This window comes from Carassius gibelio, chromosome B8, assembly GCF_023724105.1.
Source record: "Carassius gibelio isolate Cgi1373 ecotype wild population from Czech Republic chromosome B8, carGib1.2-hapl.c, whole genome shotgun sequence".
Taxonomy (NCBI): Eukaryota; Metazoa; Chordata; class Actinopteri; order Cypriniformes; family Cyprinidae; genus Carassius; species Carassius gibelio.
Genome location: NC_068403.1, coordinates 26653019 through 26677572, shown reverse-complemented (window position 1 = coordinate 26677572; position 24554 = coordinate 26653019). Strand labels below are relative to the sequence as shown.

Below are 24554 nucleotides of genomic sequence, written 5' to 3'. Positions count from 1 at the left end.
TCTGAACTTTCAGGCCGAATTCTCCCATGATGCACACAGTGTCTGCTGGGTGTGTGTGTTTATTTAATAAACTTAACAGAACCAGCCGTGTCCATACTGACTACAGTATGTGCTGATATTCCCTCAAACGCAGCTGACCTGAATTGACCACGTACATCATTACTTTCAGATAGATGAAAAACCCTTTCCTGACAGAGATGAACCCAGTAAGAGTGTAAGAAAGTCTAAGAACGACTGTCTGCCGCCTGGAGGGCGTTTTGCCTATGGTCATACATCAAACCTGCCACTTTATCTCTCAGTGCAGTGTGAATGAGCCCTCAGACTAACCGCAGTCCTCAGCGTCAGCTCTGACACGCTCATCCCCGTCCAATTCTCACTGGATTCACACCAGGCCCAAGACATCAGTCTCTAACAGTCACGGAGCAGAGGACTGACGTCTCTAATAAGAGCAGCGGTCATTATTCATGCAATCAGGAGCGAGCCCGCTGAGCTTGTGTAATAGGATTAAGGCTGCCACGGCTGGAGTTTTTTAAGGTGTGGATAAGCACCTGCAGCTGTTGGACTCATTATAGTGCAGTGCTGATGTGTCCTGTAATGAGTCTGATAATGGCCATTAGAAGAGATGGTGTGGGTGGTAAATGAGTAGATTCCTCATGAATGGGAGAAAGGGCTTAATGTGTCAGCCCTTAGTTATTGAGTTTCGTTTCGAGAAAATCGAAAGCCTCTTAAAATCTGTTCGTATTGTACAAACTGGTATATTACATTTTATTTCTAAGTACAGTTTTGGCTTGTGACAAGGGGAATAACAGCACAAACAAATACTGTAGCAATTCATGTTTATCTGGGTTTGTTATTCTTCATTAAAAGCAGAATTGCAGTATTACAATCTCATTGACCTCATAATTGAATGCAGAATATGTTAAACATTATTCACGCTCGTGATTTTTGACATATATTGCATTTATACAAACTTATTAGCACTCAACTACTTGCACATAATAAATACATCAAACAAATATGAACCATCAGATGACAAAGCACAACAGGCATTGCAAAATATAGACAAAGTCTTGCTGGTTTAATTTCCATGTTACATTCATTTCCACACAGTTTCCGTTTAACATGTATTTTGTAACATTTTAAGTTCATCTTCGTTTTCTACTCTAGAAATGTGTTTTCTGTGTCGACCATAATTACATGCATGCCATTTTATGAGCTCATATTTATACTACACTGATGTTTATACTACAAAAGGCCCAATGTTATTATATCATAACATATGAAAGCCCGATGTGCTGTTAATATGTTAACATAAATACATGTTCCCTGTTTATTTTTCACAGGTGTTTTTTTTTTTTTTTTTTTTTTCTCAAAACATTTTGAATAACAGATTATATTGTGTTTTATAGGCAGCACTTCAAAATAAGGTTCTGTTAACATGAAAACAATGTTATATTTTACATTATTAAAATCAAAAGTTATATTTGTTAATATAATCTAATGGACATAAGTCATCATGAACTAACAATGAACAGTTGTATTTTTATTATCTAACTGTGATATCAATACTGTAATAAATGCATTGCTCATTGTTAGTTAAGCTTAGTTCTTGCATTAACTAATGAGGCCTAGATAATATCCTGACAGAAAATCACCAGTATCTTTTACATTTTCAACATTTTTTTTTCTTTCGTTTTTTTCCCCCTCACAGTTAACGTGATATTTGAGTTCATTTGACACACAGAACTATGTAAAATTACTTGTAAAGACAAAGGTAAATAAAAACTGGAGGAACAAACGGTGAAAGTTACAAAACCTTAGCTTAGATTTATTGGGATATTTTCCCTCTCTTAGATACATGTACATTTTACCTAAAAGCTTCATGGATAACTGCCCACATGTAGAATAATTTATATATCATAAATATATATTGCAATCTCAGTGTCACTGTATCACTCATCATAGCTAACCTTTTTGAGAGTTGCACCCAAGGGTGCTGGAGGACCCTATGCGGTCCAGCCGTCCCCCGAAACAGCCAGACAGGCTTTTGCTCCGGGTTGACATGAGGAGATCTATGAGGTGCTTTCTCTGTGTCTCTAAACCATCCGAGGGGTTGCTGTCCTCCTCTCTGTCTCTGTCCCAGGACGCAGAAGCCGGGCTCTGCTCCAGCGCCGTGTTGCTGTCCTCATAATCGACGGCTCTCTCAGGAGCCTCTTCTGCGGCCAGGGCCTCCTCAAACTGCTGCAGCAAGCTCTGGAGACCAGAACAGAGTCAACCTAGACATCCTGTTGAAATGGTTTCTTTTAACACTAATTTACTATGCTTGTAGTATCCTTTGCATGCTCAATTATATAATCGTTTTTTCCTGTTTGGATTGCATTAAATATCATTCGGTTTAAGGCCTTGATGAAATTAACAGTGTGAAAAAGGACCAAAAATGGTAGCATAAGTCTAAAAATATTATTTAAAGGGAAAGTTCACCCAAAAATGAAATTCCGGTCAGCATTTGCTCTCCACCAGGTTGTTCCAAACCTGATTATCTTTTTTTCTGTTGAAAATTAAAAGGATTTCGAAGAATGTGGGTAACCGAACAGTTTCTGGTCCCCATAATACTATGGAAGTCAATGGGTGCCAGCAAGTGTTTGGCTACCCACATTCTTTGAAATATCTCCTTTGTTCATCAGAAGAATTTGGAACAACTTTAATTTTCATTTATGGGTAGACCATCTCTTTAACATTCAGTCAACCAACCTACATTACTTTCACTTTTTTGTGTTAAGTGAAGTAGAAAAGGCATGCAAGTTACCACTTTTTATCACAGTTCCTAGAGTAAACAGATCCAAATGTTCTAGTTTAACTGCGAGTTTCTATATATAGTTATTTCTTTATTTGAAGCATTCAAAGCAGACATACCTTCAGCTTGGCCATGTTGGTGACGGGACTGTGTCTGCTCAACATGTGCGCGTGTACATCCATCTGGTGCCGAAGCAGGACCAGTAGTCCTGTGAGAATAAGTCCTCTGATCATCTCTGTCTGCGGGCTGCGGGCTCTTCCTCTCTGAGCTGGCCGTCTGTCTGCTTGGCTCTTATATAGGGACAGTTGACTGTCAGGAGCTCATCCTCTGTAAACTGTGTGAAGTGCATTCCAACACCTCGTCTGTGATAACGCTCCTGGAGCAGATTTCCTTTTAAGTGTCTGTTTGGGACAGTGATGTGCTGTGCTGGGTGTGTAACTCGGACACAAACAGTGACCTCAGGCATCATGGGGAATGCATCCGCTGCACGAGTGGCCCACATGATTTCGGCATCACCTCACAACTGATACAAACTACAACTAAACCATAAGGGGTTAAAACAGATGATGGTCTATATATAGGTCAGGAATGAGGACTTTATGGAAAAATAATAAAGAACGTTTACCCATGTGCATGTTAATGATAACTGAACTCATTTCTGTAAACTGGTTATCATTGGCAATCAAAAATCTGAAAATATGTTTCTTTGACAAAGAAAATAAGTGAAGTGTAGTTATTTGTCTGTCAAATGGCTAATTCTAAACTAATGTGGTTAATGTTTTGGTGCAGAATAAATGAAGCAGCTGATAGGGGAGAATGAAACATGTTAAATGATTTACTCCAGTGTATATTATATATGTATAATACTGTCAAAAGTAAAAGCCATTTAAAAAGTATTAAACAATAAACAAGGATAAAACAGGGTTATCATACTCAACTAAGACTATAACTTTGTGTGTGTGTGAGTGATTTATTTTTATAAAAAAATTCTGCTTAAAAACTTAATTTCTCATTTTCTTCTAGATTAACTTAATGTACTAAAATAACTAAAACTTTAGTAAATAAAATAACTGAAAAAGTAATAAAAACTATATATAAAATCTAATCAAATATGAATAAAAATGACTAACACAGATCAAAAACTACCAAACTTTAATTGAAGTTTATTGTTGTTGTTGTACATCAAAATGTGCTATTTTTCTATTTGAAGCAATCTTTGTCTTCCCACTTTAGAAAAATATGTTTTTTTAAGTTGAGACAGCATGTTTTAACTAATGTGGGACAGTCAAATACGCTGTATTATTCAATTGATAAAATGTGCATTAAGGAAGTTAAATACCATGCATGTTTTTTTCGTTAAATATTTGGGCTTATAATGCATAAATAGTATTTGTTAAAAAATGCCAGATTAAAAATTTTAAGACTATAGGGCAATGGGTCTCTGGTCCATGATAGGTCCTTAACAACAAGGACTACTATTTTTTGTTATGAAGTGTCTTTATCATTACAATTTGCTTAGCACATGCTTTTGAAAATACATATTCCATATTCTTATCATGTGCACAGTACGGAAGTTTATTATTATTATTATTATTATTATTATTATTATTATTATTATTATTATTATTATTATTATTATTATTATTATTATTATTAACAGTTTTAAAGACAATCCATGTTCCAAAGTTTAAATCTTTTTTAAACATTTATGAAATTATTGTGCTATCAAGTCCAGTTGTATATTTTTGACTTCATTACACGGTTATTATTATTGTTGCTTCTTTTAGTTAGATTTTTGTTATATAGTTGTATTTAACACTCCACATATGAACATATAGGCTATTTGTTTTTGAGACAAACTGATGAAGATAGCAAACACACTGCAGGCCTACTAAATTAATTAAGCAAACATGGTTATGTATTTAACCAGGAGTGTTGAATGTACACCCAAAAATAGTGTCTCAAATTATTTTGGCACAAGGAGCCATATGTACATATGATATATGTCCAATTTCTTCCCATTAAGTACAATATCTGAAGAATTTATTCTGATATAATAAGGGCACATGGGGATTTTATAATATAAATATATAATAAAAGATTTTGAGTGATCGTTTTGGCTTTAAATGGAGATATGAGACACAATTAAAAAAGGCCAGAATTGTCCAACATTACCCTATCAACCCTATTACTACTACTACTAAGTATTAATAAAAACTAAAATAGTGTCTCAATTATGCTAAAATAATAAAAACACAATATAACAATAATAATTAGTGCTGTCAAGCGATTAATTGCGATTAATCACATCAAAAAAATAAATAAAATAAAAAAAATAAAAAAAAACTTTTGTTTAAATAGTATATTCATGTGTACTGTGTTTATTTATTATGTGTATATAAATACACGTGCATACAGTATATATTTGGGAAATAATTACATGAATATATTTATATAATTATGTTTATATTATACATAAATATATTTCATATATAAACATGTTTTTCTTAAATATATACATGCATGTGAATGTATTTACATATACATGATAAATATGCAAAGTACACACACATATATTATGTAAACTAAAACTTTTATTTTGGATACGATTAATTGTGATTAATCATTTGACAGCACCAATAATAATATAAAAGGAAAATATTAAAACTGTTTTGGCCAACATTTTTTTTTTTTTTTTATTAATAATTTGATATAAATAAAACATGTGGCAAACATGTGACAACTTGAACCAACTTGCCAATTTCAGTTCGGAGCTAATTAACTACCTCTGGTTGCCCCTATTCATTAACAACCGAAACACATTTTGTTCTAAATGTCACCACCAAAGCTTGTGATAACATAGGCCTAAATGATACTGAATGTCACTGAAATGTTGTATCTAACCCGGGATAGTGACCTTGAGTTCCCTTGAGTAATGTGAAGCGCTGCTGCTCTCCATGGTGCTGAAACAGGTTCAGCTGATAATGATGCCCTGAAGAAGGACCGAGGACTTTCTAGACTCCAAGGGACAGTTAGATCAATATAACCACGTTGTTATTGTTGGGCAAACAGTGCAATAACTTTATTCTTCATCATAAACTATACTTTAGAACTTTTTTAGAACTTTCTAGCATTCAATATAATATTATAACATTATAATTTAAAGAAGTTTATTATGTATTCCGTGAAAACTCATTGTGCATGTGTTCAGGTAAATTTTGACCAAAAAACTAAAACAAAAGGAAATAAAACAAAACAAAAAAAAGAAACATTTCTGAAAGGCATGTTTATTATTATACATTGCATTATAAATGTATTACAACTGATCTGAATGACAATTAAATTAAATTTGCACATAAATATAAAACTGGACTATTTAAACAATTGAATAAATATATAAATAAATATGCATGGTTAAAAACATTTTGGAGTCATAGATAATAACAGTAAAAATATATATTAATATTTTTATATATTAATATAAATATATTAATGTAATTCAATATGACTAAATCAACCTGAATACATTAGGTTACACCAACAAACGTAATTGTAAGGTCAGATCAAGTAGAAATAAGTCTTTAAAGTAATCCCAGCAATTAATAAGTTAAACCTTTTTTTTTTTTTTTTTTTGTAGAAGCTCCTAAGCATGAAAACTTCACCACTTAGAACCTGAAAAAAAGAGAAAAAAAGGAGAATGTGTAAGTTAGTGAAACATAAACAATGTTGTCCAGAACAGTTTGTTTGTTTTTTGTTTTTTTATTCAAAGTATGTTATGCCAATTTTAACCGTGCGACACATAAATGAAGTGGTTACCTGAGCGTCCGGCGGTGTTGCAGCCCAGGGACGACATGGAGCCAATTATGTCCAGTTTGCGCCCGAAACACCCGGAATATCTCTTGGAGTCTCGCCGGACTGTCCTCAAGTCCCGAGCAGACAGATAGTCGCTCGTGTCAGTCTTTGGTTGAGGTTCAAAGCGCGTTTGTTCAGGATTATCCTCCTCTTCTTCCACTCTCATCAGTGTTTGTTCTTGAGAAGAAGCGGGAATGGACTCCTCCAATCTCTGTAGAAGAAGCTATAAAGGGCCACATGTGGCTCATTAGTTTGCCCTGGGTGAGCATTAAGCAAGTTTTTCTGTCTCATTCCAACCCGATCAATAGCATGACTTTATGTTTCGATTTGGCATACGCAGAAACTGATCAAATTGCATATGGCACGCAATGGGTAGGATTAGCTCAAGCGTATCATATGGACGCCAGAGTCCATTTTTGCGTATCAATGCCAATATTTTTTTTTTTTTTTTTTGACCCTGGAACAACATTTTAATCCAAAAATGTAGTCTTTACCATATCCCTGCACCTTAACCATCAGCAATCCCTAAAATCAGAGGAACTGATAGATGAATGACACTGATGTACAAGCACCAAACACTGACTGTAAGCCTAAACTTCACAAAAACTATAAACTGGTTCTTCAAAACTGACTGGTTAATCACAATGTTGTTCCAGGGTAACAAACATGTTGATCCGGGAACATGTCGCATTTGGTAAAATCATGTTCGTCTTACCTTTAAGACATCCCAGTCCTCGGTGGTTAAGGCTGTGTTTTGCAGCGGGAACGCGCTCATGAGCTGAACGCTGAAGAGCAAGAGAAGGCCGACTAGAAGAATGTCAATCGATTTCATGTTTCCTGATGTTTTAGCTGCTCCTCTGTCTCGTTTGTCGTTGTCTGTATAGGCCTGCTCTCTTAGCGGAGCCTCGAGCTCTTTTATAGCTACTTCAAAGTTTGACGCGCCAGTAATGTGAAGAATGGCGGTGCATTCCGACACCTCAGTCTGATAAAGGGAGCTGTCGGAAATCAGTCCTTTAAAGCTTACAGACGAGTCCAAATGGGCCAGACAGAGACGGGAACACCTTAATGATTTGATTATACCCCTGTTCCCTGAAATCATTCACATCACGTGTCTAACATGGCACTTTAAAGCAAGTTACAGTAGGCTACATAGGTTTATCTAACTGAATAATAATTAACAATGCCACTGACAATGTTAGAGTGAGCGGTTTATAGGCTGAAAATATATTAAAATACATTAATAAGATTTAACTGTGAGCATAAATCAATGGTCTCAAGATCCAGTCACATTTTAGTTTAATGTCCTTAATACTTATGCTAGTATGCTACCAATTAACTATTACTTTTGTCTTAATAAACCCATATTTTGCTGCTTATTACTAGTTAGTAAGGTACAGTAGGCTAGTTGTTAAGTTTAGATATGATTAGGGATGTAGATTGTCATGCAGAATGCACTTCATATAAGCACTAATAAACCATTAACTAATAAAACATTTGGACCAGCTGTTGCTATGCTGACGTACTGTCAACTAGAGAGATCTAATTGAGAACTGAGACATCGGTAAACATGAAAGGAGGAAAGGGACCATGTTTGCGATATATGTTCCAAATATATTTGTATAATTTTAGAGTAATGATTTAGTTATAGAAAATGATTAGATGCAGGCTTCACTCTTTAAAAAAAAAATAAAGGTTCTTTACTGGCATCAGTGGTTTCGTGAACAACCTTTAACATGATTGTAACATTTTCAATTGTGCAAAAGGTTCTTTATAGTGAAAAAAATTTAAAAAATAAAATAAAATAAAAAATACCCCGGTTATTCAAATATTCTTCCCAATAAGAGTAAAACAGCTCTTTTAAGACCTCCTCACTGAAAAGTTATTTGGGGAGTCCAAAACGGTCCCGTTTAAACCTTGTCTGTCTATGGATTACCTATACATCGCAGAGCTGATTTAAAGTGCTGGAATCACATTACTGATTTAATTTCTAGTTCATGGAGAAACAGGTCAACAGAGTTACGGTCAGTTTTTATTACGTATTAAGATGGCTTGCATTGTTAGTGGGAATTACCATACCTAGTTTAACAGTCCCAGTTACAGTCTTTTAATGATTGTTTTCATATAAATCAATAAATCTTAAGAACACAATGCCTGAATTATTTTGTCTTTATTGCGTATTCCCAATACCATTTTAGTGTATATATATATATATAGATTTTATTCATTTTTTTATTTATTTTGTGCTTAAATCGTCTGTTGCTTTTCAAGTTGTTGTGTAGTCTCTCCAACACGTTCTCACTCCCAACTCGTGAAATATTTTCAATAATTTTTACTTTTACAAACCCGTTTAAATAATCGCATACGACTGGACATGACGCACAGAGCAAACATCGGAGAGCAGTGGGGTTCCCTACATGTTGAAATGACGCTGAAGGGACACCCAGCGCGCAAACCCTGACGCCACAGGGTCCATATGTGACGAGATTAGAGAGAGAACGTGTTAGAGCCTATTTACAAACACACTATGCTGGACTATATAACACCTAAGATTGAATAACAAAGGAAACCTTCATTAGAAAGTCTGAATCTGAATCTGAATAAAAGTTTCATTCGTCAAAAATTGACTTACATTATGTTAGCTCAGATAGAAATAGACCCTTTTTGCCATCTTGGCACTTTTGAACGATTGATTCGTGGTAAAAGTTAATACTAAAAACTCTAATGAAACTACTTACTTTTGCAAATAGCTAAACTATCTTTTAAAGTATTATTATTATTATTGTGGTTGTTATTATTATTATTATTATTAATAATCCATTATCCATTTAAATGGATAAAAACTAAGATATGAACATATGCATCATGTTACTATATTAAATATGCATTCATTTACCTTGTAAGTTCATCGCCAAATTTACTCACTTTAGGTTTAAACAACATTGACACACATGTTATGCAAAATATTTATTTTGCAACAATATACATGATCTATAACACGATTGGATTTATAGAGGACAATACATAAATACATAATTAAATAAATAGATCCAACGGTACAAAGCAGCAGTCATGGAATCTTCAAATACAAACTATTAACATGTCAAAATTTTAAATAAATAATGACCAAAACATACAGCATCACCGGAACACAAATCTACTGTAAACCTTCAATCAACACCTTTCTTTTTTCACTTTTTAAATTTTTTTTTAGTGTGTCAAGTATTTCAAAGACCGAACCTGCAAGAAGTGACATGACATGAAGTAATAAGACATGACTTATTTTATTTCTAGTACGCGTTTGAGCAATGTTCCATGTTTATATTTGGCCAACATCTCCTAACATACCTCCACTTAACACCCGAGTCCGCTAAAAGACCCGATTCTTTCGAGTCTGACCCCAAAGCAGCTCCTCAGCCCGCCTTTCTTGAATCGACTCCAGGAGCGCTTGGAAGTGGACAGCAAGTCGCCTAGAAGACGCTCGATGGCGCTATCTTTTCCAGCCAGCGCTGAGTTGCGCGCATCTGATTCCCACATTTGCTCATCCAGCGCGCTCTTCTCGGATCTCGCATCTTTCTGCTCCATCACCGACTCCCCCGACTCCACAAACGGCGTGTTCACTTCTTCATCTAACAACTGCTTAAGACTCTGCTATAAAATATGCATACATGTATGATTAGTCGGATTCTAACAAACGTTTAAGAGTGAGCTAAGACTGAAAAACTAACCTGTAAACTGGTGACTGGTTTGGCACCGACCAAGTTTAAAAGTAGAAGTGAAGACACGCAGAAAATAGAGATGTTGTTGGAGATCATCGTTGCTGAAGCTGGTGGTGGCTGTGCGCGGTTGCCTGGAATCTACGCTCGTACCCAAGCACCGTGTCCAGGTGCGCGCTTTTATTTCGCCAGGAAAATCCCGCAAACCCTACGGGGAGGGCTCTTCATTTTCATCAGGATCGACCACAACAATGGTGACGTACAGGAGGCTCCTTCCAATTGTCACAGCATTAGATGCCAAGTGCGCAGAACATCATGTAGTGTTATGTCATGGAGGTGCAGTCCATAGCCTCAGTGCACACTTACACTCGTCTCATCCCAGTGTTTTTTATTTATTTATTTATTTTTAGAGAAAGCTATATCCAAATGAGTGTACAGCATTTTATCCAACCCTTTTTACATTTAATCTTACACACTTTGCTAAAGCAAGTTACCTTTGGATTAAGAAATATGTTTTTCTTTTTTCTTTTTTTTTTTTTTATTAGTAAACTTTTAGCTTTGATTTTTGATAAAGTGTGCAGCCTTATTTGTCTAGTATTTTACTTTCTGGGAAACTTTTGTTGATCTACACATCTCAGTTGGATTATTTTTAAGCAGGTCAGTTTCTGGCTGTTTTCTTGGTCTTAAAATGAGGCAAGAAGCTCTGACTAGCTAGAACCTCATTTTGACTTAAGAAGAGACGTTTCATTAACTATGAAAAACACTGCTTCCCCCAGGCAGCATACAAAGGTTTTGAGGGCAGCATATGTGTATCTTTCATGTACAAATGACATCCTACAGTCCTGCAATTTTTATTTTCCCCCCAAATTGTTTCATTTCTACAGAAAAATACTCTTTGTAGTTGAATTTATTCTAGATCATTGGAAGTGACACGATGACACCTTGGAAGCCTGAGTTTCTGTAGGAGGTAAAGCCACTGTCTGTCAGTTCAGTTTGCTGGATTTCATGCTTAACTCAGTCTTGGTGAGTCTTCTCAAAAGAGATCCCTCACTTGTTTTCAAGGTGATTTTTATGTAGTGATGCAAAATTTTCTTTAAACACAAAGATGACCCAACAAAACAGAATAAATGTCTCTTCAGAAAGCTTCAAACAATAGAAAGAACCACAGAATCCAAGTTTTAAGCTGATGTTCTCATATGTATGACAGGCTTTGTGGCCACCTTTATTTGGTAAATGTTTGAAACACAGTGATATGCCAATCACAAAAATGTACAACACAAATCTCACTACTATGGAAATCAATCAATTTTTTCAGCCAATGAGAAAATGCTCTCTAATTTCCTCAAAAAGTGTAAACAACACCATGACTTTGTGGCTCTATCAAAACATTGTCTTTGATCCTGGGACTCGCATAGCAACATTATCTCAGCCAATAGTGAGAGTTTGTGGTGAGACCATGCGACCAATGGCAGACCATTTGGGAAACCTGTTTGAAAACAAGCATTGTTTTCACATTTGATTTGGTGATTAGTGGCTCAGAAATGACACACTTCAGCTTTAACCCATCGTTGTCCCTCATTACGTTCACATTGTCTGCCCGCTGCGTTTATTATATTCTCTCATATTTCATTCAGGCAGCTCTTAACTTCAAGCACAGTTCACTGAGCACTGCACTTTCCCTGATGAGAAGCCAATGGGGCTAATTAAGATTTTAATGGCAGGCTGCACTGCAGTCTGTTCCAAATGTCATTTATTTGCTAAAAGAGATCATATTCACAATGTATAACAACTGTGTTACAAAGAAAATGATCAGAAAAAAAAGTTATTTAGTATTTAGAATTTATTTTATTTTTTCATACTTTTAGAAATGTCTAATTCAACATAAAACATTTCAACATCACAATTAGTCTTTAAAATGTTTACAGCCACTTATCATTAGACTTGCAGAGGGAAGGTTATCTTCCAGATGGCCTATGACCTGTTTTCCTAATAACTGCGCTAGATGCCGATGGCAGCTAAAATGCTAATCAGACCCTATTTGCCTCCATACTGTGCTCCAGTGGAAAGCAAGCAAGAGATCATTAGTCAAGCCCGGGCCACCTGTCTTCCTCATGCTGAGTGGAAACCAGCCTCGGCCCTTTATTGGTTAGATAAAACCTCTTGTGATGTTCCAAACCTGAGTATAACCAGCAGCCATGTTAGAAGGAGGAGATGCATTCATCTTAAACTTTCTACCCCTCCCTCCCTTGATTTTGCCGCGAGTCTCAAATGTTTGAAGGCTTTAGCTGCTCACATACGGCATGTTTGACACCACTATTCACAAAAGCAGCTTAGCTAAAGAATCAAAACAAGTAAAAAATTAGTTTTTTTTTTGTTTTGTTTTTTTAGACAAAGTTTCTTCTTTTTTTTTGTTGTTGTTTCTCCTGTGAAGTATTATTAGTGGAGTTTGCTGGGAGCATTAATAGTTTTTTCATAGGGTTATTGATTTCAGCAAACTCCTAACATTTAATCTAGCTATTATTAATTTGCAACATGCTAAGAACATGAATGATGCAAGTTGTCATGTACAGATAGTACTTGTCATGGTGACCTGACCTAGGTTTTGAACCCTGGGGGATAATAAAACAGAATTATCAAATTCTGATAGATAGATCTCGAGTCTCCCTTTTCTGTCCAAGATACTATAAAAGGTAGTATCCTTACAATTATATTCCTTATTAAAGAAAAATTGTATCTGTGAGGATTTCCAGTCAGGATTTATACCATATCATAGTACTGAGACTTCTCTCCTTAGAGTTACAAATGACCTGTTCTTATTATCTGATCGTGGTAGTATCTCTCTGTTAGTGCTATTGGATCTTAGTGCTGCATTCGACACTACTGACCACAGAATTCTCTTGATAGACTAGAAAACTTTGCTGGCATCAATGGAAATGCAACATGGTTCAAATCATACTTATCTGATTGCCATCAATTCATAGCAGTGAATGAAAAGGTATCATATTGATCACAAGTACAGTATTGAGTACCTCAAGGCTCAGTACTAGGGCCGTTACTTTTCACATTTTACATGTTACTCTTGGGAGATATGATCAGGACGCACTGTTAGCTTTCACTGTTATGCTGATGATACTCAGCTCTATATTTCTTCGAGGCCTGGAGAAACGTACCAATTTGAAAAAAAATTATGGAATGAATAGTCGATATAAAAACTTGGATGAGGAGCAATTTCCTACAGCTAAATTCTGAAAAAAAAACAGAGGTGTTAATTATAGGGTATAAAATATCTGCATGCAATAACCTAATGCTGTCTAAGATTTGATGGCTGTTCTGTCAATTCTTCGTCATCAGTTAGGTACCTAGGCGTGTTATTTGACAGAAATCTTTCCTTTGAAAGCCACATTTCATTTTTCCATCTCAAAAATATATCTAAATTATGACCTATGCTCTCAATGTGAAATGCAGATATGTTACTTCATGCGTTCATGAGCTAAATGTTAGATTATTGTAATGCTTTATTGGATGGTTGTTTTTCACACACTTAATAAATAAACTCCAGCTACTAGAGTTTAAAGTTTTTACTAGAACCAGGAAGTATGCTTTGGTATTATATGGATGGACCATATTAGCCTGGTTCTGTTAACACTGCACTGGCTCCCTATCAAACATCATATAGATTTTAAAATCTTGCTTATTACTAAGCAATTAAAGCCCTGAATTGTTTAGCACTTTGGTATTTGAACAAGCTCTATTTGCACTATTGCAACATGGATAACTACCACGTCCTCTGCGTTCTCAACACTCCTTTTTGATTACCTATAATATCAAAGAGGCAGATCCCTTTCCTATTTAGTACCTAAACTCTAGAATAACCTACAAACCAGATTCCAAAAAATTTGGGACACTGTACAAATTGTGAATAAAAAAGGAATGGAATAATTTACAAATCTCATAAACTTATATTTTATTCACAATAGAATATAGATAACATATCAAATGTTGAAAGTGAGACATTTTGAAATGTCATGCCAAATATTGGCTCATTTTGGATTTCATGAGAGCTACACATTCCAAGTTGGAAGAGGGTAGCAATAAGAGACAAGTTAAATCTACCAATTTGCAACTTATTAGGTAGATTAGCAACATGATTGGGTATAAAAAGAGCCTCTCAGAGTGGCAGTGTCTCTCAGAAGTCAAGATGGGCAGAGGATCACCAATTCCCCCAAGGCTGCGGTGAAAAATAGTGGAGCAATATCAGAAAGGAGTTTCTCAGAGAAAAATTGCAAAGAGTTTGAAGTTATCATCATCTACAGTGCATAAGAGCATATAAAGTTTGAGAGAATCTGGAAAAATCTCTGTGCGTAAGGGTTAAGGCCGGAAAACCATACTGGATGCCCATGATCTTCGGGCCCTTAGATGGCACTGCATCACATACAAGAATGCTACTGTAATGGAAATAACAACATAGGCTCAGGAATGATTCCAGAAAACATTATCGGTGAACACAATCCACCGTGCCATTCGCCATTGCCGGCTAAAACTCTATAGGTGAAAAAAGAATCCATATCTAAACATGATCCAGTAGTGTAGGCGTTTTCTCTGGACCAAGGCTCATTTAAAATGGACTGTGGCAAAGTGGAAAACTGTTCCATGGTCAGACGAATCAAAATTTGAATTTCTTTTTTGAAAACTGGGATGCCATGTCTTCTGGACTAAAGAGGACAAGGACAACCCAAGTTGTTATCAGCGCTCAGTTCAGAAGCCTGCATCTCTCATGGTATGGGGTTGCATGAGTGCATGTGGCATGGACAGCTTACACATCTGGAAAGACACCATCAATGCTGAAAGGTATATCCAAGTTCAAAATATCCTACCATCCAGATGTCGTCTCTTTCAGGGAAGACCTTGCATTTTCCAACATGACAATGCCAGACCACATACTGCATCAATTACAACATCATGGCTGCATAGAAGAAGGACCCGGGTACTGAAATGGAAATTTTTATATTACGTGATCCCGGGGAATCGAACCCCCAACATTGCGCTTGATAACAATGCAGCATTTACAATGATTTCTGTTCATATAGTTAATTATCACGTGTTGACGTGCTGATGGCCAGATATGGTGATAATACAAATGCGCCATAAAGCCAATAAATCACACTCTATTCCTATAGATGGCATTCATATCGATAGCTGTGATTACACAGTAATAACAAGATTATTTGCGTTTAAACAGATGGAAATCATGCAGATACAGTCACATTCAACATAAAACACACTCACACATATGTGAAAACTGTTGAAAAAAACGGCGATCGCTAAGTTCCGCCTCCATCAGAATTTAAATAAACAATCTTCCTCTTATCTTTCACTTTTTTTGTGGATCATTTCATTCTGTTTGTGACACTGTATGCTACAAAACCATGTCATTTTTTTATTACCTAGACACAGTTTCTGAGCATGAGTTATTACATAACAGACACAAACAATACTGTCCCCGAGGAACTGAATCGTAAACAAATGAATTATCATCCATATTACGTTATTGCTTCCCTGGACTAAACGTGCTCCATGAGATTTCGTTCAGTGGACCCTTACCTTAACTAAACCGGGATTTTCAGCTGTGGATGTGTTTATGACTCGTTATTATGACGAATCTGGTATGTACTGTGTTTTCATTCTTCATGTTTTGATGTGTACTGCTTACACAAATTAAGCAAATACATTCTTTATAAGCTTTCCAAAACAGCGATTTGTCGTCAATGCTTGAGGCTTAGATCTTTATATAATGATATATAGTTTGTCAAGATTAACGGGAACCTGACTCGACTCTGGAAGGTCAACGGGAACCTGACTCGACTCTGGAAGGTCAACGGGAACCTGACTCGACTCTGGAGGGTCAACGGGAACCTGACTCGACTCTGGAGGGTCAACTGTGGCTGTCATCTTGTGCAGAGGCACTGGACAAGCAGCCATTTTGTGCCATGACTCTGGACCGGCGTCCATCTTGGGCAGTGGTGCTGGGCCGGTGGCTGTCTTGGGCAGTGGTGCTGGACCGGCGTCCATCTTGGGCAGTGGTGCTGGGCCGGTGGCTATCTTGGGCAGTGGTGCTGGGCCGGTGGCCACCTTGTGCTGTGGCGCTGGGCTGGCAGTCCTTCTGTTTGTAGACCCCGGTCTAGAATCGGCCATCCCACCAGGAGAGACAGGGGTGGCTGGGGTATTACATGGAGACTGATGTTGTAGGTAGAACACAAACTCCCAGAAATTAAAAGCATCCAACTGGTCCATTTCCCTTTGAGGCACCGGGTCATCCAGACCGGTGTTGAAAATGTCCTTTAGGGCCACATCATTGTATCCCATACCATCCGCCAAGGTCCAGAACACATGTTCCCCTCTTGGCGGAGGGTGGTTAATCTTACAAATTTCGCCCTCCGCTCCACCATACTGGCTGGGGAATGGGAATGAAGTCCGACACTGCTGAATCTCAACATGATGGAGTCCTTCTGTTACGGGGGAAACACAGGAGACGAGAGATCCAAATGCAGTGTTGTTTTAATCGGTAATCCAAATCAGAATCCAACAAGCAGGGGTCAAAACCAGAAATCAATCCAAAACAACAACAGGAATAGGAACAGGAATAGGAACTGGAACAGGAAACTCGGAAGACGAGGAAACTCAGAAGGCAAGGAAACTGGGTGACGGAATGAAAGGACTCCATGAAGACAAACAGAAAAAGACCGGTTAAAATAGGCAGGGCAATGACTATCAAGTGAAGACACCTGAGTTGATTTTGATTTTCAAGGTATTATCAAATTGCCAGAGTTTTGAGAATGCAGTGGACGTGGAGGACCTTAGTGCAATAAGAGCTCTTTCAAATATATATCTGATGTGCTAAACCATTCAGGGCTTTATAAGTAATAAGCAATATTTTAAAATCTATACGATGTTTGATAGGGAGCCAGTGCAGTGTGGACAGGACCGGGATAATATGGCCACACTTCCTTGTTCTAGTAATAACTCTTGCTGCTGCATTTCGGACTAGCTGTAGTTTGTTTATTAAGCATGCAGAACAACCACCCAGTAAAGCATTACAATAATCTAAACTTGAGGTCATGAACGCATAAATTAACGTTTCTGCATTTTACATAGGTCGTAATTTAGATATATTTTTAAGATGCAGTTTTACAAATGCTAGAAATGCGGCTTTCAAAGAAGATTGCTATCAAATAACACACCTAGGTTCCTAACTGATGACGAATAATTGACAGAGCAGCCATCAAGTCTTAGACAGCATTCTAGGTTATTATAAAAAGAGTTTTTAGGTCCTATAATTAACACCTCAGATTTTTTTCAGAATTTAGCTGTAAGAAATTTCTCCTCATCCAGGTTTTTATATCGACTATGCATTCCATTAGTTTTTCAAAATGGTATGTTTCTCCGGGCCTCGAAGAAATATAGAGTTGAGTATCATCAGCATAACAGTGAGAGCTAACACCATGTTTCCTGATGATATCTCCCAAGGGTAACATGTAAAGTGTGAAAATCAATGGCCCTAGTGCCTTGAGGTACTCCATACTGCACTTGTGATCGATATGATACCTCTTCATTCACTGCTACGAATTGATGGCGGTCAGATAAATACGATTTGAACCGTGCTAATACACTTCCATTAATACCAACTAAGTTTTCTAGTAAACACTGAAATGTATGGAAATGTATTTCAAGTTCTGTGAGTCTACTCCGAGTCTTTATGTATGGAAGGAACTTGGATTTTCAGTCCATTTACTTTCAAGTTCATTAACACCTAACAATCGTACGTTTTACCTGGATTGTTGCCTCCTTCCCAGCATTCCTTCCACGTTCCGTAAATGACATCACAGTTTACCGGTTGTCCTGCGTTTGTCCAGCCCAGCGCATTGCAGACGACTGACAGCACTGCATCATTAGCTACGGTGCTATTTTAGTCAAGATAAGACCAAGCTTGGACCCAAGTTGATAAATTTAGACTTGTCCTCTGCTATATTTAACTTCCCATGCAAATAGGACCAAAGTTTTGCTTGACAACATTATCAATTCAAAGCAAGCAGAAAATATATTTTCACCCTTCCCATTATCTGTTCAGACAGGATATTTAGTGTGGTTGCTGGGACATAGGGTATTATTGGGGTTGCCAGGTTTTTGCTTACTATGCCAAATCAAAAGTGTTCACCACATGTTTCTATAACATTTTCTAGTCCCACACTCTTAAAAAAATAAAGGTAATTTCTTGACAAGAAAGTTTTACATCCATGGATTCTTTCCATTTCACCAAATTGTTTAGTGAATAAAGTTTTTTTTTATGTGTAAAATGTTCTAAACACTAAAGGTTCTTTTAAGAACTGTATTCCAAAATGTTCTTTTCTGGAACTCAAAATGGTTCTTCTGTCAAAATAATCTTTTGGAATCATTATTTATTACTCACGTCCTTCATTTAATGTACAGTTAGTGATAACCCACCTCTGTTTAAATCACATGATTTGAAGCAGAATCCACAAATGGTGAAGGAACAGGTTAAGTGCTGAATTCAAGTGCTTAGGTTTAAGCTGAGCAATACTAATAGTGAATTGTGCTTTAGAAACACAACAAACAAATCTGTAAGACACACATCCTATGTCTCTCTCTTACCTTGCTTTAGCTTACTATAATGAATTCCAATGGGAACCAACTGTTTCCATTTTCACACAGACTACCACAGTAATGTGGGAAATATTCTGCCCTGGAGCTGGAACAAACATGTTACTTATTTGCCTTTAATGGGTAATAGTCTCTGAGCGTGTTTTGGAAAATTTCACCAAGGATAATAGAGATTCATTCACATAACAATACACTTTGTTTTAGTTTGACACTGTTTATTAGAGTAACATTCTTATTTGTTTTACCTCTTAGAATTTTTTTTATTTTTATCATTTCAATTATTGTATGTAATTTAAAAAAAAATGTGTATATTAATGGGCAAATGATGCTTAATTTAATTTAATTTAATTTAATTTAATTTAATTTAATTTAATTTAATTTAATTTACATTTTGTATTTTATTTAATTTTATTTAATGAAATGAAACTATGTAGGGTCACCACTTAAATCAACACTATGTAACCTTTCAATGTGTTATGTGTAAAAAATTTGCAAAATGTATATAATGTGCGAGGACATCATAAATTCATCTACCATAGAGCCTTTTGTCTTACCCCAAATCACTACGGTACATTTTTAATAAGTGCTTATATTTGGACTATTGTAGCCTGGTTGGTTCGTCACCGCTGCGAAGTAACACATACCTTCGTGAATTGCCCTAGACTTAAACTTGGAGAAGTAGCTCTGGTTAGAATGTTCTTCCGCGGGATGTGTAGTTTTGTTTACTAACTGCAAGAGCGCCAAAATTTACATAGTGTACCTTTAATGTCCAAAGTCCCAAAGCAAAACCAGAACTACAGCTGTAATTACCTTTATTTAAATACAGGATAAATTTAGATACAATTGGTCTTCAGTAAAAGATGTAGTAAAAGTAAGTTTCCTTTTTGTTTTCCTTTATATATATATATATATATATATATATGTGTGTCACATTAGCTCTTCCAGACACAGATTCTATCCCAACGTGCTTCCATTAGCTGTCCTTTCAGCTTCATTGAACTGTTTTTGCTACAGTACTGACAGATATCAATGACTGTCTGTAGGGCTTGGGTTCCCTGCAGAGGCTGCTGTTGGCCAAACAACAAGAGAAAAAAAAAAAATTAAGCAGTTATAGCCAGGGTAAGAGATACATTGACATTTTTAAAGATTGTTCTTTGGATGATTATATCTCAGGGACAGATGGGAGAAATTTAGCTGGTCTGAGACTGTTCTTTATTTTCTGTTTCACTCGTTACTCTTTTGCCTAGTTGATAACCAGCAGCTACATTATAGCCTTGTGTAATTAGTCTTATAATTAATTCTTTTTTTAATGAACAGATTTGAAGGATTTCATAAAGCAACACGCTGGTGGAACCCTAATCAACCACAGCTCCACTGTTATTCAGTGAATGTATGAGGTATGACTACCTTTGAAAGCCAACCAAATACCCAAAAGCACTGGCTGTGCCATTCAGATCTGGAAAGCCACCGAATCTCATTAACACGAGTCAGAGTTGTAAGAAGTGATCTGCATATTTGCTTGTTGTGTTGTCAACTCACGCTGGAGCTGCCGGCTTTATCTGCGCCACAGCACTGCCTTTTTTGGGGAGGAATGTGTCAGGCCCCTCTGCAGCCATGACCCCCAGATACCTGAAAGCCAATGATATAAAGAACTAAATTATGGGCCATGGACTTAATATGAAATCTGATCCGAGGTTGTTTTTCTGACAGATCTGCATTTATCTGTCTGGTTTTGAATATCAGATATACTGGAAACATATAATATAATATTGTAGAAAAAAATGATCCCTCCTTTTAAACTTTTTAATTTTTATCAGGCCTAAATGTAAGATATTATATTGTATTATGTTGCCCATCTTTGACACCTTAGGACATGGTAATAATGACATGGTAAAAAAAAAAAAAAAAAAAAAATACAGTACAGACCAAAAGTTTGGACACACCTTCTCATTCAAAGAGTTTTCTTTATTTTGATGACTATGAAAATTGTAGAGTCACACTGAAGGCATCGAGGGCTATTTGAGCAAGAAGGAGAGTGATGGGGTGCTGCGCCAGATGACCTGGCCTCCACAGTCACCGGACCTGAACCCAATCCAGATGGTTTAGGGATTATTTTAATTAAATTTATTTTTTTTATTTTTTTTCTCTCAATGCATGCACTTTAAGACTGCTTTGGTTATGTTCTTAAAAAGTAGAGCAGTGCTTATAATCTTTCTGTAGCAGAACAATTAAATGGTTATGAGGTTATGGCCTATTGACCAACCAAAGATAAATGGCTTAAGTATAATTTGAAATAACTCCCCCAGTGGATCGAAGGTACACTCGGACAGATGACCTGATATTTACTAAAACGTTCTTTTGCTTCCAAAGCATTATTTGGACAGAGGTACTAAACAGCACCGTCTCTGAGCGGTTTCCATGGTGACACTGCTTCATATACCTAGAAAAAGGTTGCATGGTTTATTGCACTGGTCTGAGTAGGGCTTAACTTTTTGTGCTCAGGCTGGTAACCAAACAGCACTGCAATGCCTGACTGTATATTACATACAAATAGTTACCAATGTGAAGTTCTACAAATGGGATTTACATTCAGTTGCCAAACTATATGTGCAGATTCCACGCAGCATTCTTCAATGTTCCACCAGCGCTCACACATCTTCATAACGTTAGCTCATAACAGGCGATGCAGCTGCTCGGTGTAGGCTGTGGATCATAATGTGAGCGTGCAGGGGAGAGAAGAGGCTCTGTCTGCCATCTGAGAGGTGGCAGGGCTGCCCCCGTGACCAGCACATTATCTGCTGGAATGTGAGCCCAGTCATTTCTAATAATGATTCTTCCAGCTTCCACACCTCCAGACAAGTGAGTGTGGGTGACATGAGGCTGTCGAGGGAGGGAGCTTGAGATGCTTGTCAGCTTGACTTCCAAGCCCCTCGTTCACTGTAATGTGATGCTGAGGTTAAATGTGGAGCTGTGTAATAAGTGTTAATGCCTGACGTCAGTAACTAAGAGCGGGGAGCATTTGATGAATCCCTTCCCCTCTGTGCTGGTGAAAGAATCTTTTCTTTTATCTGTAGACAACAAATATGTTTTACTAACCATCTCATTGGTGAGACGTGTGCTTAATTCTACTGAATGTGCATTTGTAGTGTACTTCAGATTTTGTTTTTGCAGATGATATTGAAATAATTAAATAATAGACCACTATAGAGTTCACTTTCATGACTTTCTTTCTTTAATGGCCCTTACACGTTTCTTAACACTTAAGTAGGCTTACTTAAATATAATAAATGTAAAGTGCATTTTACTATACATCATTTTGTTTTAATATCCTTTTATTTTGCTTTAAATATGTACACTTATTTTGATGTGTTGAACAGCATACTAAAGCACATGTAAAGTACTTGACTATAATTTTAAATGTAGGGTGTCATTTCATATTACATCTGAAGTTAGTATATTTTTAAATTAGGTAAATTGCAACTTCATCATGACTAATGTGTAATTAAAAAAATACTACATACAAGTTTCAATAGAAATTATATTAAAATATAGATTAGTTTACGATAAATGCTTGTCCATACATTCATAAATGCATTACATTTTAAAGATAGATGAATTTTAAATATAAATATGTATTGAAGTCCTACTTAAGTGGGTCAAAAAAACTCTCTTATTCAACTAGTTGCATTTAATATAAATGTAAACTATAATATACTTATAAACTATAATACAGTATTATACATAAAGCCTTCATGTATAATGCATTATACAGAGTTATTAAAAGGGTGTAATGCATTACAATTATTCATAATGTGTGTTGCAATACATTATTTCTAAAATAATTCATGAGATCATCCTAGGCAAAATGAATGCATTAAAATTACTTTTATAATGCATTATACATAAAGGCTGGGTGTAACATGCAGTCAGGTGACCAAAAGCATTACATTCAGTTCAAAGTGAAATGAACACATTTTACACAAAGCTGCCTTAAAAATGTGTAATAGCCATTATTTTAATCTAAGATTATAAATCTAAGGCACTCATGGGTGATGGGGTTATGTGAAAACAACATATTTATTATTGTATTATTAAAAAGTTTACCATAATGTAAGGTCTACTTTTAAGACAGCAGTATGTACTGTATACCATTTGGTGTGTATATATATATATAGTATCCATTCTGACATAACATAACCAAAAGCAACATAAACACAATGCAATGTTTCCTTCCCTTACTGTACTGTTTGTAACATATGTGTGTTCTTGTGCTATATAAAGTAGCAAACAGTTTTATTTCTCCAAAATGCATTTCACTCTCATTTTCAAGGTCTTGTCCTCAATATTGATTCAGTCCAAACTTATTAACTGTATAGTGCTTGAAATACTTGACAAACACCACGTTTGTGTGAAGAGTCAAGTGTAATGAAGAAGCTGGTTCAACTGGCTGCTTCATCTGCTGAAGTTTCCATATGGGGCTTTTCAATTAATCACCAAAGATTTGTATTTTTACAGTTGCGAATGAAATGCCAGCTAATGTAGTAACATGTTTGCCCATTCAAAAGCATAACAAACGTTTCCTGCTGTCGAGATGCAGCAGATCCAGACTGAGATTACGTAACACCGTGCCACTAGAGTACAGAAATAGAGTCCGAATGGTTGCTTGAGGAACGCACCTGTTGGCACATTTGCATTGCTTTCCGAGGTCTGGTGTTGACTGGATTGATCAGGTTAAGGATGAGAACATCAGTCACAACCATGAGCTCTCAGCGTCTGAGGCATTTTCTTCTTTGTTCTCCACTTGTTTATTTTATTTTTTCTTTTTCTCTTACAGAATCATATTTAATTGTCATGACAATTTCAGCTTCATTTTTTAAGTTATAGAAAATTCAACTTGGCAGAGTATACATTTGACTTGTAATCAAACTTATACTTAACAATTATAAACTACAGTTTTATTACCAGCTTGTTTAGTTTTTTCCAAGTGTAAATCAAAGTAAAAAAGTTAAAGCTTTCAAAATTGCTGTTTTAAATTGTAGTTCTATTTACAGTAAGCTGCAGTCTAAGCTTCCAGTTAATTTTATATTTTATATTTTTATTAGGTATACTGTATTTCTGAGGTAAAACCTTTATGTATATTTGAAGCTTTAAAAAAATTGAATTAAAAATTTTGAAATGACTTGCATTTGAATTTGTTTCTTTTTTTTTCTTTTCTTTTTTTTTTTTTTTGAGACGTGTTGGTCTGTTTTCTGAACAGAATACTTAACAGCATACTGCTATGTACTGTAAATAAATAAATAAATCTGAGAGACCATTAACTGCATATAGTTTATTTATTTATTTTATTTTTTTCTAAAATATTAATCACAGCTTAAATTACTTCTGGTTTATTTTCCACACTGGTTGTGGCTGGTCAAAACTACATTGCATTATGGGATATAGTATATATGTGCAGTAAATTCTGCTCATTCTGAAAGGTGTGAAAGATACGAATGTCCTATTCACAGTGTGTTCGTGTG

The 24554-nt window shown here is 36.1% G+C and overlaps 3 protein-coding genes across 4 annotated transcripts; all 3 read right to left on the bottom strand.

Annotated features, from left to right (window-relative positions):
- Window positions 1-1374: 1374 nt before the first annotated feature.
- LOC127963078 (natriuretic peptides A-like) lies at window positions 1375-3088 on the bottom strand. Its single transcript, XM_052562740.1, has 2 exons — window positions 2914-3088; window positions 1375-2253 (listed from the first exon to the last, which is right to left on the bottom strand). Exons 1-2 carry the CDS (start codon window positions 3025-3027, stop codon window positions 1966-1968), a joined length of 402 nt encoding a protein of 133 aa, XP_052418700.1. The 5' UTR covers window positions 3028-3088; the 3' UTR covers window positions 1375-1965.
- Window positions 3089-6074: 2986 nt separating this feature from the next.
- On the bottom strand, window positions 6075-7572 carry LOC127964220 (brain natriuretic peptide-like). Its single transcript, XM_052564363.1, has 3 exons — window positions 7362-7572; window positions 6611-6869; window positions 6075-6466 (listed from the first exon to the last, which is right to left on the bottom strand). The coding sequence occupies exons 1-3, from the start codon at window positions 7476-7478 to the stop codon at window positions 6453-6455; spliced, it is 390 nt and encodes a 129-aa protein (XP_052420323.1). The 5' UTR covers window positions 7479-7572; the 3' UTR covers window positions 6075-6452.
- Window positions 7573-9597: 2025 nt separating this feature from the next.
- Window positions 9598-10581, bottom strand: LOC127964019 (C-type natriuretic peptide 3-like). 2 transcript variants are annotated; one of them, XM_052564159.1, is made up of 2 exons: window positions 10372-10581; window positions 9598-10291 (listed from the first exon to the last, which is right to left on the bottom strand). In XM_052564159.1, the coding sequence occupies exons 1-2, from the start codon at window positions 10456-10458 to the stop codon at window positions 9998-10000; spliced, it is 381 nt and encodes a 126-aa protein (XP_052420119.1). In that variant the 5' UTR covers window positions 10459-10581; the 3' UTR covers window positions 9598-9997. The 2 variants fall into 2 exon arrangements, with proteins under 2 accessions (XP_052420119.1, XP_052420118.1); XM_052564158.1 differs by having other exon boundaries at window positions 9598-10294; window positions 10372-10555.
- Between the last annotated feature and the right edge of the window lie 13973 nt (window positions 10582-24554).

Coding starts and splice junctions, on each gene's coding strand:
- LOC127963078 (XM_052562740.1), bottom strand. CDS start 3,027: ATGATCAGAGGACTTATTCTCACAGGACTACTGGTCCTGCTTCGGCAC. Junction 2,254..2,913: donor CCAACATGGCCAAGCTGAAG/GTATGTCTGCTT, acceptor TCTGGTCTCCAG/AGCTTGCTGCAGCAGTTTGA.
- LOC127964220 (XM_052564363.1), bottom strand. CDS start 7,478: ATGAAATCGATTGACATTCTTCTAGTCGGCCTTCTCTTGCTCTTCAGC. Junction 6,870..7,361: donor AGGACTGGGATGTCTTAAAG/GTAAGACGAACA, acceptor GGCCCTTTATAG/CTTCTTCTACAGAGATTGGA.
- LOC127964019 (XM_052564158.1), bottom strand. CDS start 10,458: ATGATCTCCAACAACATCTCTATTTTCTGCGTGTCTTCACTTCTACTT. Junction 10,295..10,371: donor AACCAGTCACCAGTTTACAG/GTTAGTTTTTCA, acceptor CATATTTTATAG/CAGAGTCTTAAGCAGTTGTT.